Genomic DNA, 16667 nt, shown 5'->3' with positions numbered 1-16667 from the left:
CCTTCTTTGTCACAGAGGCTAGCACGAGATGCTAATAGGGATGAAGCTCTTCTGGTTAGGTCATTCTTCTCTCATGCCTCCCCCATGGCTTTGACTTTACATGAGGAAATTTCTATTTTGCTACTATAACCTACTTGATATTGTGTAGTTGTTATAATTATATGCGGAAAAGGAAACTGAAAGTTGGATTTTAAAAAGTAAAATTCAAATTCCATTTATCTCTTTTCTCTCTCCTTAGGTGGAAAGACATGACATGAATACCCTGAGTTTACCACTTAACATTCGTCGTGGAGGCTCTGACACCAACCTGAACTTTGATGTACCAGATGGGGTCTTAGAGTTTCACAAAGTCAAACTCAGTGCGGATAGCTTGAAACAGAAAATCCTCAAGGTTACAGAACAAATCAAAGTTGAACAAACAGCTCGAGATGGAAACGTGGCTGAGTATTTGAAACTGGTAAACAGTGCAGACAAGCAACAGGCTGGGCGCATTAAGCAAGTCTTCGAGAAAAAGAACCAGAAATCTGCCCACTCCATTGCCCAGCTGCAGAAGAAATTGGAACAGTATCACAAAAAGCTCAAGGATATTGAACAAAATGGATCTTCCAAAAGTACTAAGGATACTTCCAAAGATAACTTGAAAGATATTCAGCATGGAAGGCCTCGTACCTCTGGGCATGGAACAGAGAGCAGCAAGTCGGGTGTGCCGGGTGTATCCTTGACACCACCTGTCTTTGTTTTCAGCAAGTCTAGAGAGTTTGCAAACCTGATCCGAAACAAATTTGGTAGTGCAGACAACATTGCTCATCTCAAAAATACCTTGGATGAATTTCGGCCAGAAACGAGTTCTAGAACATATGGGGGCAGTGCCACCATTGTTGCCAAACCAAAATATGTTAGTGATGATGAATGCTCAAGCGGGACCTCTGGCTCAGCAGACAGTAATGGGAATACTTCCTTTGGTCCTGCTGTGGCAAGTACCCTGAACAGCCAAGGAAAGCTTTCCATTATTTTGGAGGAACTAAGGGAAATCAAGGAGACGCAGTCGCAATTAGCTGATGATATTGAGAATTTAAAAGCACAATTTAAAAGAGACTATGGCTTTATTTCTCAGATGTTGCAAGAGGAAAGATATAGGTATTTTTTTTTTAACTGTTCTCTTGAAATGACTTTTGAATAGGTATAGAAGCTATTTGGAAAGTGTAAATGTGGGTGTGTGCTTGTGTGTGTGATATTTCAGAAGCAAGAGGAAAAAATAATTCCAATCAATATCTGGTACCAAAATGTTCCACTCCTTCCAATAACTGAAAATACATGTAGAACATTAATATTTCCTATCAAATGATGTGGTAGTTTGTTGCCTTTTGTTGAAGGCTTGTCTGAAAATTCCCTCATCTGACATCTTACTGGCATATTGTATTATGTGAATACTGCATATAGGAGGTGCCAATTGTTTTGTAACTGGTGGAAGAATTCTGATCTATTGCTACTTGAAAATGCTCATCAGTCTACGGTGCAGCAGAGCTGACTTACAGCTGATAGATATACCCTTTAGTCCTGAGTACCTTGTCCAAATACTTCTCAGACACATTGCTATCTTGTGAATGCAATGTCACTTTGTACCCCGGTGTAACGCAGCTGTGAAATGTAATTTTGAGTGCTGTAGCACAACTTCCCCTTGCATTTGTTACTTGGCAATTAATTCTTTTATCATCCGCTGTGGGAAGTGAGATATGTTCTACAGAGGGCTTGCACCTGCTGTACCTATATCCCATTTGTCATATCACTTGTTAAAGTAAGTGTTGATTCTTGAAGTCTTTACTATGCTAATGGACAAAAACTCAGTATGACTTACAATAATTTAATGTTTCCCTTGTTTACACTTCTTATATAAGTGTATGCCCTTAAATACAAGGGAAGGCTGGATATCAGGTGGTAACATGGGGAGGAAAGAACAGAGCAAATGACCTACTGCACTCAGGACTTGGTTTCAGGAGAAGGCAGGGTGGGCTTTTCTGAGAGCTCACTGCCATTAAGATCTCAAGCCTCCTGCCACCATTTCCACAGCTAGACAATTTTGCCTCCATCATTTTTGTGCTGACTGCAGTGTTTGCCTGTTTGTGTGTTAAACCAAGTTATAAACTCGCCAAAAAAACTTTAGTTCTCTGGTGGTTTAGTTGAAATGTTTTACCGTGCATAGACATGCCAGAACAGGCTGTACATGAATGGCAGGATGCTGCAGTCGTGTTTGAGAGGGGATCCAGGGAATGTATCTTTCCTTTCGCTACTGGCGAGCTGTTAACTGGCTCAAGCTCACTTACGAAACCGTATCTTCTTGTTTAAATGAAAAGTGAGAAACAGAGAAATGTGAGTTGGATACCCTTAGCCAGTTTATAGTTCATGTAATTTGCCAATGATGTACAAATATTTGCTTTTTAACGCTCACTGCCAGCAAGGAACACTCAAAAAAGGCTTTCCGTTTGCTCAATAAATGCTTATGGAGAGTTTCCAAAGTTTTTACTGATTTCTCTATGTGCTCTGTAATGCCAGTCAGATGAATCCATAGTACACTAGGAAGTTACTTTTTAAAATGTGTAATTGTTTTCATGATTTAGCATTACTTGAATAGAACGCACTAAATTTAGACCTTTTTTCCTGATAAGATACGAAAGATTGGAAGACCAGTTAAATGACCTCACTGATCTTCATCAACATGAGACAGCAAACTTGAAACAAGAGCTAGCCAGCATAGAGGAGAAAGTGGCGTATCAGGCATATGAGCGATCACGAGATGTTCAGGTACTTTTTTTTTTTTTCCCCTTATCATAAACTTCTAACACTTTGTAGAAGTCTTGTACTGTAAAACACTTGTATCTTTCTACATCTGTATATATAAGGAATCTAGAGAAAGATTTAAGCCCATGTTTTGTCTGTTTTAAGATGAAACCCAGCACATTTAAATCGGTGACAGTCTCCATTTGTTTCAATGGTTTCAGAATTTTATCTGCTGGAATTGATGATGTAGCCTAGGCAGACTTGTGGATGAAGAATGGCCTGTTTTAATTTCTTGCACCAGAGGAGGAAGGAATTGAGTCTCCGTGTATTGTGTAAAATGCCACTTTCGACAACGTCCTAACACAAACCTCTTGCTCAGACTTTCGACAATATGTAGTCATATCACTGGCAAGGTTTATTATGAATTGAGTTTAAGGTGAAAAGTAAAAGAGCTAACTGATAAATAGACTTGTAGATTTACCAGTTATAATTTAAGAGTTTTAATCCATAGTCACAACGGCCCCTACAATCAAAGCTGTAGGGTGTGTTCACTTCAGTGATCAGTTGTAGTCATGTCTGGCTTCAACCAAAAGCCAGTAATAGTTTCTACAAGTTTGTCCTGACAGCATGTAGTTACATACTTGACTATTTATATACAATATAAGCATTTATATAATGCATAATATTTATACCCAAAGTCTGAGCGATGGTGAAAAATGGTGAAAACATTGTTTTGCCTTATCTTGGGTTTAAATTCACTAACAACTGAGGAATGCTCAAAGACTGTCTTCGTATTGGCTCAGATGGTTAAAGAAACAAACAAACAAACCAACCAAACGAAAACCACCCTGTCCTGTACAACCCTGTGCTCACATTTCTAAACGTAGAGAGCGCAGGCAGCAGGACGATCACCCTGTTTCCTGGTTGGTGTGAGAGTCAGGAACCCCCTGGGAACAGAGTGGGAAAGGGATGGTACTGAATCTAAGTATATCACAGGTTCCTTTGTGGGTTTAAAGAAGAGACATCTCTCGTGCAGGACTCCTTTCTGTGAAGGCATCTTGAGGATGTAAAAACTGAATGAGACCCAACTTCTCCAGCAGAAGGGCTGTGAAATGTTCATTAACTCATTAGCAGAACCCTGGAGAGGGGTGTCAGAGGCTTTTGAAATTAATGGAGGTGCTACGTTGATACAGCCTTGTTTCTTTTACCTCTGTACAGTAAGGCCTGTTTAGACCTGTCTCTTTGGGGGTTTGGCAAATAAGCTAAAATAGAGTAAAAGCATTTAGGTTGTGGATATTTTAAGTTAACAACCCAACTTCAGAGCATTCTGTCCTTAAGGGATGGGCAGATCATTTTTAAAACACTTGCTCAGCCTCAGTGCAGAACTGCAGGTATCAGACTTTCACAGCTGGACTTCCTCTAAAGCAGCACGAGATGATTTGAGAATAACTTACGGTCAGAGTGGAAGAAGGAGCAGGAAAGTTCTTTAGTGTGTAGTGGAGAGCATGCATGAACCCTAAGGGACTTTGTGCCACTCATTAAGGACTGTCTTCTGTATTATTACTAATTCCTAGAAGAGTGAAAGGAAGCGATCTTTTGTAAGGTGCTGTGCCATGTGCTTTGTGCTGACTTTGGTGCCTGGTTGGTGACATGGTAAGCAAGTTCAGCTTGCCGAAACAAGGGAGAACTGACCCAGCCAAAGAAAGCTAATAACTCTGTGTGCAGTGGTTTTGTCTGTTTGTTTTTACATGGAAGATTGGGTTGAATCAGCTTACTGTGTGATCAGGTGAACACCCCTGCCAGTGCAAGGAAAACATTTGGAGTTTGAGAGTGGGGAAGGAAGTAGGGATGCTGGAGCATAATTTTTCCCTTTTACACAGTGGTAAAAGGTTACGTCAAGTTGATCAATCTCACTAAATTACAGCCTTGCACCATGTTACATAGTGGTGCCCAAGTCCTGGTTCCAGCAAAAAGTGGCATTTTGGCAAGTAAGTGAAACAGTCGGAAATTTGTCCGTGTTTCACACTGAGAGGGCTTCAGTGTGGGGTTAGTGATGTAGGAACCATTTTACTCAAAGACCATTTTTAGTCCACCCTCAAGCAGAAGAGCAAGGTCTGCTTTCTTTAGAAGAAAATGTGAAGTGGAATATATCATGAGAGAGAGAGAATTCCATAAAAGCATCACCACAGGTTTCTCTCGTCTCCACTGCACGCTGCCCACTTGGGGTACGGATTAATGAGCCTTCACACTGACAGAAGGAGAAGGCAGTCTCTTACTGAGGACTCAATCCCAGCACTGTACGATGGGTGGCTTTGAGGGGAAAAGCAATGTAGGCCAGAGAGGTGATGTAAACCAAATGGTACATGTTGCAAAGTAGATTTAATTGGTACCACAGCGAGCCTGTACTGCACTAATGTTTTCCATAGCGTATACAAAGAAACTAACTTTGCTGCTGTTTTAACACGGTGACAGTTGCCACGGCAACAGCTTTCCCAGTACTTTATCTCATCAGTATATGCAGGAAACATTATCTGTCGTGAACATTAGAGTTAGGATACTTTTTTCTCAAGCATGAAAAATGTAAAGACTACATTTTGGACAGCGTTGTCAGACTTGATTATGCCTGAGCAGGCAGCGATACACACATGCAGATATATATGTGCATTTATTTTTAAAAGAGTTGGTGGTTCGTTCAATTTTTAGGAGTCTGTAATAAATTACACTTCTAATCTAGCTGATGGATGGCTCTGCAGCTGAAATGCGAAAAGTGGTGTATGGAAATACAGCTGCCTTAATTCTTGTTTTCTGTCTCCAGGAAGCCTTGGAATCATGCCAGACCCGGGTTTCAAAGCTGGAGCTCCATCAGCAGGAACAGCAAGCACAGCAGTCCGAAACGGTTAATGCCAAAGTGCTCCTGGGGAAATGTATAAATGTTATCCTGGCCTTCATGACTGTCATCTTGGTGTGCGTTTCTACTATTGCAAAGTTCATTGCTCCTATGATGAAGAGCCGTTTTCATATCATTTGCACTTTTTTCGCAGTGACACTGCTGGCAATATTTTGTAAAAACTGGGATCATATCATTTGTGCCATAGAAAGGATGATTATACCAAGATGAAGCTGCTGGTCTGGCTGCTTGCTTTTTTTTTTTTTCCCCCCCTTCCCCTCCCTGTTTTTTAAGTGCTGTATGTATAGAAATTATTTTTTGTCAGTTTAAATGTGCAGACTGGATGGAGAAGGCTACAAAGACTCTTGGACTTTAAGGTGTAAATACATAAATGCATACTTGTTGGCAGTCACTTGCCTGTTCAATCAGATTGTGTCTAACTGGCTATGTCTGTGATGAACTGCTTGCTTATGTCAGTCTTCTGCCTTAATCCAACGGGTTTTCCACTTTACAAACCCACACCCACAAAAGATGGTATGATGCTCTGGGAGGGATCCAAGCAACTGCAAATGTCAGGTGTGCTTTTTACTAGACTGGAGTGCAAAGAGTGTGATCAGGAGGGAGTGCACCGTAATGCGTATCAGCCCTGTTAGACTATAAGTTAATTTTCTCTCTGAATCCAATTAGAATGATAAGCCAAATTATACAGTCATATGTATTAATAGTTCTTGATTCTAAATTAATGGGTATTTGTATATGGGGTTTCTAGTTTTCAGGACCAGCAAAACTTGATGCTTCTGCTAGGAACCCTTTGCACAGAGAGTTTACTGTTTGTAAATTAGACCAGTGGTGACTACTGACCACAGTTAGAGGTTGCTCTATCCTGGCACTGTTCCTTACCACACTCGGGAAATGCATAAATGTGGCATAAGGCTTCCGAAGATGAACTGAATTGAATGGCAAGATCTCCAGGCCACTTTGTAAAGGAGTAAAGAAGCAAGTAACTGGTTGGTAAGTTGTCATGCAGACCAAAGCACTCGCTTCCTTCAAGCCCTGCAAGCTGCAAGGGGAAAGGAGTACACAGGAAGGCAAGGTTTAGGTTAGCCTTTGTCAGCACTGCGTTGTTGGGGTGCTCTAACTGAATGCAAAGCAGATAGGTGGTGGGACTCCGGGTACAGTGGATTTCTCTTTCTTGTAAAGATTAAGGAATGTGGAAGAAGCATGAGGGAACAGGTCCTTAGGGGAGCAGGGAGTTAAACTTCTGTAAATACACAAACACTGTGCAGACTCTTGACAAACATTCCTGAAAATAATGTATTAGCATACAGTACCACTACTAGGAGACAGGGTTGGCTTTCTTTTCTTACTGGCATTTATTTTGCTTGATTGAAGAACTGCAAAAAAATTTTCCCTGAACTCTGCTTGGCTTTCAGCCATGATGTAAAACAAGATCTTTAATAAAAAATTAAAATAATAAAAAACCCCCAACAAACCAAACCACCACAACCAGAATTCTTGTCTTCACCAGAAGACAGTGTCTCCAGTTATTTGATGTTCAGTGTTGCTTACTTTGAAAATAATTGTCATGACAGATTTTCTTTTCAGTTACAGTATTTGTTACGCTGGTTTTACAGGGGGTGGAAGGGGGTTACTCGCTGTGTGTATTTGTTTTTAATCAAGTGCAATAGTTGGTGTAGAAATGCAGAAGACCTGATCCTGAGGAAAGGGAGTGGGGGAGGGGAGGCAGGGGAAGAACTTTGACATTTTACCATGATTGGATTAACAGTGAATGCAGTTACTTTTTGTGGCTTCAGGGACTGAAGGAAGGACAGAATTAACTGCATAAATAATGATATGACTCAGCATTTAGAAAATTCAGTTAAAACACTTCAAAAATCGTTAAAGAATTCTTTATATGTGCTACATCTTTGAACAGAGAAATCGGGAAGGATTGTGCTGGCTCACAGGCACTGGACATGGATCAGATCAGGCACACCCATGTTATCCTAACCCCACCCTGCCTCATCTTCAGAGGAAGGTGGAGTGGAAAGCAAAAGTCCTGCTGAGAGGGATGTGCCTTTATAAAGCCCAAACTTACCGCTTGGTTTATCCCTGGCTGTGTCAGGAAGAATTATTATATAGATACATTCTTCTTTTCCTTAACGTTTGTTTGTTTTGTTTGTTCTTCTCTTTGCCTTTACCCCTCTCTTCCTGGTATTCCCTGAAGAAGGAAAGAGGTATTGTGTAACGTATAAAGCTTCTCTGTCTTAACTGTTGCTTGTGCTCCTGCTGCTGTTCGGTTCGGGGAGACCTTTCTTCTCATGTCTCTGAATCCATTTCGGCACTGTATGCGTGCATTGCAACAGGCCTTCACCCCCCAACTTCCAAGTACCTGCACCTAGCCTCCTTTTACAGCCAGCTCATAAACTGAGGGGATTGCTTCCACCAGCGCACCTCATTAAACTTATCTTCATGGGGAAGTCGCTTCCACAGTGTTAAAAAGATGAAAAGGAAAAAAGAAGTAGCTCTTTCCTGGCCTTTACATCACAAGAAAGGGTTTCCCTTGGTTTATTTTTATGCCCTTTTGATGTGCTCCGAGATCCTCTTGGTCTTTTCCACTGTTTTAATATAACATGTTCCTATCTTCATTTTTGAAAAGGCATATAACGTCTTTTTATAGTTTGTACTTTCCATTTCTTTGGCCAATGAGTGTGCTTCTATTCAAAGTCCCTTGTTTTCTGAAGCCTTTTCCTAAATTCCACCACCCACTTTACTCATCAGCCCTATGACTTTTTTATTTCCCTCATTTCCATAGGCCACAAGATTATACATCCATTACAAAAAAACAAGGGTCCTGGTACTGATCCTCAGAAAGCTGTGACTCTTCATGGTGTTTTCTTGCCATCTTTATTATCATCTCCATTCTTCTATTCAGTTTGCACAGCCACCTTCTGGTTTGGCCACTTGAGAAAACACTGTTTGTCTAGCATTTTGTTAAATGGGTTCAGGAGTGTACACGTGCGAGAGAGAAATACCACGTGTTAATTTTTACATAAGAAAAACTCCTTTGCCTGTTGCGTGGTTATATGTTTAAAGAGATAATCCTCCCAGTGCTAGGGTATATAGTTAAAAATACAATGCCGGGTAGTCTCAAGGTCAGGCAGGAAAAAGGTTAGTCATTTTTCTTATAACAAAGGAAGCTGGTATGGTACGACCTGGGGACGTGAAGGCTTCTGCTCCAAGGGCATCCTATTACAATCCTGGAAGATGACCTCAGTGCAATGTGAGGGTGGAACATAAAATCAATGGGCCTATGAAAGATTGCTCCCTGTCTTGATAAAATCTGACTGGGTCCAAATTGGAAACGGAAGGGTCTCGCGTTTCCGTATTGGCTTTCTATCTGGCAGAGGACCCAGAAAAAGCTGTAAAGGCTGCATAATGTTACTCATGCAAATTAAAAGAACCCTAATTGGTAAATAGGCACAGCACTTCTCTAGGTTATTTTCCCTGCTGGATTTAAATCACTCGAGGATGTGACACGCATCAAGAAATTAAAAAAAGATGTGAAGGGTAAAAGCCTGCTTTTGGGTGAAACTGCTATAGTTTCGCACAGAGTAAGGATGCAGTGCCAGGAGCTCTGCCAAGTGGAAGGCCACCCAAAAGGGAGGGAGGACTCCCCTCCTGCCTTCACCCTCCCATTTCTTACCTTGGGCTGACGCTGGTGTGTGTTGCAGTCTTCCATGTGCCACGTTAGCTTGCTAGGCCGGAAGAAAAACCTAGAGACTTAAAGGGCTGATGGAAAGGTCTTGCAAGTGCGAAGCGGGGACAAAAAGGGAGATGAGCCTTTTTCTTTCTTGCTGCAGTGGATCATTAGCTGCCCCTAAAACTGCACTCTAGGCAGCCTCCCTGCAGAATGATGGGGCAGCTTCAGCATAGAAAGGTCCTTCCTAGCTTTTGCCTACAGGGAACAGACACAAACAGCACCTGGATGTGGTAGTACAGGCTAGCCAGCTGTGTCTGTACCCGCTGTCGAAAGCAGGCTGGTGGCTGGGCTAGCCAGGGCTGATGCCCGTGCCACTAACTTTGGTACCAGCAGCACTTCCCCTGCTTAGGCTGGGGTTATACGAGTGCATGTATCTGGCCTGCAGTCAGAGCTCTGCTTGCTGTGGAAGTATGCCTAGGCCATCCCAAACAGTTGCAAGACCTCTGTTAGTGAGAGCTTGTTCAGCTTCTCAATCGATTAACCGTGTTCTGTCAGGATACCCTTTGCTTTTATGTTCTCATACGACACATCAGACATTCTTGGTGTACTCCTTACACTTACTCATTGTGAGCCTCTAAAACACTCCCACTCAACAAAAAGTTGCCAGACAGTGTCTTTTCAGCTTGGTGCTGCCTGGTAGTCAATTATTTCACTTCACTTTGACAGTAGTTCTCCAACTGAAAAGCCCTTCAGCTAGTTGTTAATACCTGTTCTCCAGGCTCTTGGCAGCTTTTTTGCTCAGAGGTTCCTGGACATTTAGTTTCTCGTGAAGGTTAGCACAATTTTCCTGCTCTCTCCCATTTCAGCGTTCAGGTCTAAATTAGGTTTCCTCTAAAACTTGTATAATGTATCCCTCCACTAGCTTCAACTATAACTCCACTATTGTTGAACATCCAATTAGTCATTGACAGCGCTGAATGAGACCCAGTTTAAATTCCTTCTCCTGTCTGCTTTATGTTGTATGTGTTCGTGCAACTTCTCATTTTACCGTGCTCCTGTGATGTCTACTTCTTCTGAATTCTTAGAGAAGCACTATCAAATCTGACTGCTTTTTAGTTTAATATCAAAATGCTTGTGTTATGCAGTGCCTCCGCTGCAGGACCATCACATATAGATCTGACATCTGCACTACATGAAGGATGTTTAAAAGCCAACGGTTTTCCTTGAACGAATCATGACTGCTTATCTGGGGAATAGAAATTCAATAGGTGAAGGCAATTTGCTGTAGGAAAGATACAGGATCCACTGACTGGAAGTTGAAGCTAGACAAATCCAGTGTAAGCATAAGCTTCAGTTTTGTAATCGTAAGGGTGCAAGCTAAATATTAGCTACTGAATAACATAAACACAGACTCCAACATTTGAAGTTAACGTTGAATGCTGCTGTTCAAAGAGGAATCAGTTCAGGCTTCTGTTTGATACAAAGTCAACTGCATGATCACAGGTAGTGCTTTCTGGAGTTAAAATCAATGAACAAGAAATTATTTGGGGAAAAAAAAATCAACCCACAGAAGCTTGTGGTTCATTTAGGCGGTATGGAAACCAATTTTGGAAATCAAGCCCCTTTCCACTGTGGTATAGACATTTTACTTCCGGATTCAATGGTACAACAGAAGGTAAACCCAGATTAATGTAATGAAACACTTTAATTTGGATAACAGAATTTAATCACTTCTGAAAGTCCATCTAGGAATAGCAACCAGGCAAGTTTATCCTCCTCTTTTTTAATCAAATACTTATCTGCTTTTTTCATTTACTATTGTGCCAGAATGTGACCTTTAATTAATTATATTGCTCCCCTTTAAAATGCAAAAGATTATAAAAGGCTTGTTTTCAGATAAAGTTTGAATGGTCTCTCTGACGCTGAATAGAATCCGGCAGAAAGAATCAGACAATTTTACATTACAGCAGTGAAAGACTAAGAAAAGTTTCATTTTAGTTAATGTTGCTTGTTTTCCCTGAAAAAGCAAACTGAGATGATGCTGTATATAAAGACTGCATGAGGACTAGTCAAACTATCTTGTAGGGTTGATTTGCCGCATGTTTAGCGTATTAAGTTGTACTGTTGTTGGAAAGTTTTGCACAAAGCCACCTTTCCTTTTTAGCCAGGGAACCTGGGTCTGGTAGTATTGAGGCGTACCAAAAATTGTCTGTTTTTATTGACTAAAGTTAATTGTCTCAGTGTGTGATCTACAATGTTTCTCATACCATTTTCATTTTGTGCAGCACTATGGAAAGATGCAACTACAAAAATGTAATTTTTGTATATTTTGTTGTGTAGTCATGACTGCCTCTAAGGCACCATTAACATTTTTTAAAATAAAAATATTTACATTTATTTGATGAAGAACATTGTTTCTTAAACTGACTCTCTGATCACTCAAACCCCTCTCAGTTTTTCTTTGTCAGTAACAAAGTTATTCAATTGAGCATAAGCCCCAGCTTTAAAATACCCATGAAACCGAGCATTCTGCTCTGCTGCAGTTTTGACCAAAACTGGTAATTTGAATTTTATTTACAGCTATGACATGGCAAAACTGCAAACACCAAATGAGGTATCATCACTGCTCTTCTCCAGAGCTTGTGTGAACATGCTACGCAAACGTGATGCTATTGTGCCAAGCAGTTGGATTCGCTTTGGATTATTTTTTTTGAAAACTGAATTAGAAACCTAAGCTGAATTTTTACATTATCGTCAGAAATCTTGGTCACACGTGCCAAAAATGTAACAGACATGCCTAACAGTTAACATAGCTGACAGAAAGCAAAACATTTGCATTTATTTTTCACAAAAGCAGAGGTCTTGTCAGCTGGCACCGGCAGCCATTGGGAATGGTATCGTTATACCAAGAACAGAGTAGAAATAGTGTGGCAGCAGCATATTGCTTTGCGCTCATGCCGTACTTCCCGTTTCCTCCTATTCGAGGAAACGGCGTACAGCGGCTCCCATGTCACCTGCAGGCTTTCCAAGGTCTTGCCATGCTGAGTTTCTCACATGGGTGCCTAGGACTTGGTCTATATTAAGGCTAACTCCATTCACAAACGGCAGGTCCCCCCCAACCGCCAAAACTTTTGCTCACTTCTGGCATGGGCTGAATAACCCCTGCTAACACACTGACAAACCAGATGTAAAAAAGGGCATCTCACTCATCATCAGTTCTCTCAGTTGCTCATAACTCTGGCTTTGAAGAGTGCATAACACACCCTGGTAACTGTTTTGGCACCCGAAAATAGAAAGGCAGAGGGGAAAATACAACAGTGCTGTTTAACTTAGCATAGAAAGAGAAGTGTCACTCATGGCCAAGTTAGTGGTCACTATACAGTGTTAGCAATCACTGGATGAGACAAATAACCCTTACCAGCAGTGTACACTGAAAATACTTCGTGTTGGTTCTTGGAGGTATGGGGGCACCAAAGTTGTACGAATGTGCCAGAAACCATCTGAAGGCACCCAAGACACTATCTGCTACTATACTGCAACTCATTTTGCAACACCAAAACCTGCTTTCAACTAGCTAGTTCAGACAGTGCTAGCAGTGCAGTTTCAACTTAGGGATAAATGTTTCCTGAGTGCACGTGTGCCTTTGCTCTACTCATTGCATCAATACTCATTTGACAGAAACTTTAGGAATTGAGCTTGCATTTGATGTAGTCGTGATCCCTTCAGTTGGTGAGTGTGCCATTCTACTCATCTGTGTGTGTAAATTTGGAAAAACTCTTTAGTTAGCATGGCTAGAGTGGAGTTAATCTAATGGAGATGAAAGCACAGTCGGGACTGAAGCCTGTAATATATGAGAACGGTATACATAAATGTGAAATCTCCTTGCAGCCCAATAAATTCCCTCTGTATTTTTCTGCTGAGTACCATTTTAATAAGTTGGTACTGGTCTGGGAAACATCCTTTTTCCCCATAGCCACAGACACATGGTTGAAGGGGAAGGACGCAGAAGATCAGTGTTCATAAGCACAAGATACTGTATGTACGTGCTGAACAGAAAAGCAGCGAACACACACCTGTGTGATCAGCGGTCCCGTACAACCCATTTGACTGAGTAATGGCTTCATAAACTGCCTCATGCTTTATATCTACTGATGTCCTATGTGCTAAAAATGACATTCCGGCCTCACCGAGCTCAACAGTAAAAACCCCTCTGAGTTTAACCGGGAAAGGCTCTTATCACAGCACTATGGCATTTAAAAGCATCTTCTGATTTTGCAATGCCAAAAATATTATTTTTCTCAGGCAATCTACGCACAACAACATACGGTTTTAACTCTCCACCACAACTAGCACACTATGCAGTTGCAGACGCCTCTGCCGCAATTGTATGAGATGATGATACTATTTGGATGTTTTCAGGCTCTGCTGACTCAGCGGCTGAACAGAGCTTGTACTCCCAACACTAATTCCCCACTTGGCCTCTATCCTACTAGGCTAGATTCAGGTCAAGGTGACATAAACTAAGCATGGCTTAAACTACAGGTATGACTGGCAGCATGTGTGCATAACGGCAAACCCCTTCTCTAAAGATAGGCCACTGGGCTACAGGAGCTTGAGGATTTACCTAATACGGCAACTATTTTCAGCTTGCTCAACTGAGGCAGCAAGGAAGTCTAAACAAGCTTTCAAACTCATCAAGGCATTTTCTCACCATGCTTACACAGTATCTTCGTCCAAAGAGTGTATCTGCAAAATGCATTGAAGTATTTTCCTGGGCTTCTCTACATATTTTACAGCTCTTTGTATGTTGCTTGCTTTGTGTGAGGATGAACCTTGCTGCTCTGTGAAATGCTGATCTATCCAGAACTAATAGAAGATGACATGTAAAGAGACATAAATAATCTCTAATACTGTCAGCCGAAAACCTTGAGGTCTCTAAATGAAATCTCTTTACTTTTACTTGAGCCCCACAGTGAATTTAAATAGTGTACCTTAAAGAGACTTTACATTTTTGTAAACTACTGAGATCTGTAGCTGCATAAATTTCTATTTCTACAAAAAACCTGTGTTGTAGGAGACATTTCAAAAAGGGGAATTTGCCACTGTTGGAATAATCCAACATATTATGAAGGTATTATACCTGCTTCCTTTAGGTACTGACTTAATTAGAAGAGTAAGACTGACATAAAGAAAAAGAAAATGAACAAACAAACCCCAATGTGTTTCCCCTCTCTCCTTGACAGGATGGCTTCTTTTCATATTTACTTCTCTCTTTTTTTAATTTGTCTTGTAATATTTATAGTCTTCATTTTCCAGCTGTTTCTCCCTCTTGCTCTCTCTTGACTGACCCTCTTCTCTCTCTGCTGTGTCCATAAACCCCACGTACCTGCTTTCTATTCCTCCTTCCTTCAGCCATCTCCTCCTCGTGCCCTTGAACTCCATCTTCTCTTGCTTTTTCTCTCTCTTTCCTTGTACTCTACAAGATTCCCAGGTCAAGCCCATCTGAGTTGCTACAGCAGCTCTATTTTTAAAGCACGCAGAGGTAGGAGCCGGTTTTCAGCACTGCTTCTCGCATTGCTGTGAGACATGGAGGGAGACGGTCACTGTGACAAAGAGGAGCATCATTACCACCCATACTTCAGAAATGCTAGCTGTCAGGTGATAAACTACAATTACCTGACTCAGTGGGCCTCGGAGGGAAACAAGTACCCTTTTTTGATCAATGTGAAAAACATGGAGGCAAAAATAAAGCAACACGATTTCCACCATCTTGAGTCATCCTCTTAGAACAAGATTCCACGTTGGAAATGATTACACAAAAATTGCACCATTATTCAACAAATTAGCTGGCAAGAGACACCCAACCCTGTCTGTTGATTTTAGCTACCTAAATCGTTTTAGATTTTGTAGTTTTTTTGCTATGTCCCCCGCAGAGCTCACACTGAGTGACCTAGATTCTTGACATCATGTTTCTCATGTAAATTAATTGTTTTCCAATAGATTATAGCTGTGTAATCCTAATGTGAACAGATACTAATAGAACCAAAGAAAGAATCTGGGCCATGCTACCATTGCTGTTAATGAAGCTGTACAAGGGAGGAAGACTTCTGTTTGCCCTTAGTTAGCATTCATGTTTGTAGAGTTGATAGTGAAAAAAATAATTTAAAAATGAGCAAATTTAATACAGAAAACGAGTCAGGCATGCAGCTTCATAATACTTTTTAAAAAGATTTTTTGCATTGTAAAGCCGTGTAGAACTACGGCTTTTTTTTTTTTTCTTCATCAAAATCTGTTTTGCATCAAAATTAAATTTTAGTTCATTTTGGAAGGTGAACTTTTAAGTTGTTGTAATGTTACTTATTTCAGTATAGGTATAAATTGGTATAGATTGAATACTGTTGATATTTCACTTTGAATATTGCAAAGGTATTGACCACAAGCACAACATACATGTAAAACTGTACGGCAACATCAGTCTGCAGAGTCAGTCTTCCAGTGAAGTACTAAACTCCTGTCATTGTAGCGATGGAAGTGACTGTAATATGGTTTAGACACCTTCTTATTAACTAAGCTTACAACCACCTCTAGGGGAGCTAACTGTAATTGTAATCTCCACATCTGTATAAAACTACTGGCAAATTTAACATTTGGCTTCTTTTCTCTTTTTCCTTGGGGATGTGTGTGTGTCATCAGTAATACCCACCTTCTAATATACTAATTGAGGCCAATTTTAATCTTCATTAAAGGATTGTTAATCTTATTAGGGGAGTGTCAATACCGGTCTGGTTGATCAGTCTCCTGCTTTAGCCAAAGAGATTTTAGAGAGAAATTGAGGCAGTTTACCAGAAGATCATGTTTACAGTATTTCAACTGCTCTTACAAGCCGATTTCTGTCAGAAAACAGGGATCATTGCCAGGAACGCCCGGAATGTATCTTTCTTTCTACGTGGCTATGTAAGCCTGCGTGTTCAGCCTGGTATTAGCAACTGGACAACAGCTACTTAGTACTGCTGAACACAAAACATAACGCGTACTTTTTTCCTCGGCTAGAAAGCGTTAGACTCAGGTATCTGTTACCAGACATTATTGTGAGCTGCACGGCCGTGCCGTCGTTCCCATCAGCGCTGTGAGTCGAGGCCTGTTGTTCTCCTCCCTCCTTGAGAAGCGGAACTGCAACGATTGGCACAGAACTTCGTGAATGTGGCACAGAAGCTTAAAACTCCTTATTCAGTGACTCAAAAACCGCATTTTAAATACACTACGTTCACGGTGTCATTTTGATACGGCAGCCTACAAGTATCC

The 16667-nt window shown here is 41.0% G+C and overlaps 1 protein-coding gene across 1 annotated transcript; it reads left to right on the top strand.

Annotated features, from left to right (window-relative positions):
* The first annotated feature begins 244 nt into the window (after window positions 1-244).
* Window positions 245-5937, top strand: TMCC3 (transmembrane and coiled-coil domain family 3). The gene is made up of 3 exons (XM_009286751.2): window positions 245-1137; window positions 2664-2799; window positions 5591-5937. The coding sequence occupies exons 1-3, from the start codon at window positions 254-256 to the stop codon at window positions 5891-5893; spliced, it is 1323 nt and encodes a 440-aa protein (XP_009285026.1). The 5' UTR covers window positions 245-253; the 3' UTR covers window positions 5894-5937.
* Window positions 5938-16667: the final 10730 nt, after the last annotated feature.

This window comes from Aptenodytes forsteri, unplaced genomic scaffold (genome assembly GCF_000699145.1).
Source record: "Aptenodytes forsteri isolate BGI_AS27 unplaced genomic scaffold, ASM69914v1 Scaffold360, whole genome shotgun sequence".
NCBI lineage: Eukaryota > Metazoa > Chordata > Aves > Sphenisciformes > Spheniscidae > Aptenodytes > Aptenodytes forsteri.
Note: the sequence above shows the minus strand (reverse complement) of the source record. Positions and strands in the feature narration are given on the sequence as shown.

What these genes read in the sequence shown, in the direction of transcription:
- TMCC3 (XM_009286751.2), top strand. Translation starts at nt 254, where the DNA reads ATGAATACCCTGAGTTTACCACTTAACATTCGTCGTGGAGGCTCTGAC. An exon ending in TTGCAAGAGGAAAGATATAG is followed by an intron (nt 1,138 to 2,663) that starts GTATTTTTTTTT and finishes TTTCCTGATAAG; the next exon opens with ATACGAAAGATTGGAAGACC. An exon ending in AGCGATCACGAGATGTTCAG is followed by an intron (nt 2,800 to 5,590) that starts GTACTTTTTTTT and finishes TTCTGTCTCCAG; the next exon opens with GAAGCCTTGGAATCATGCCA.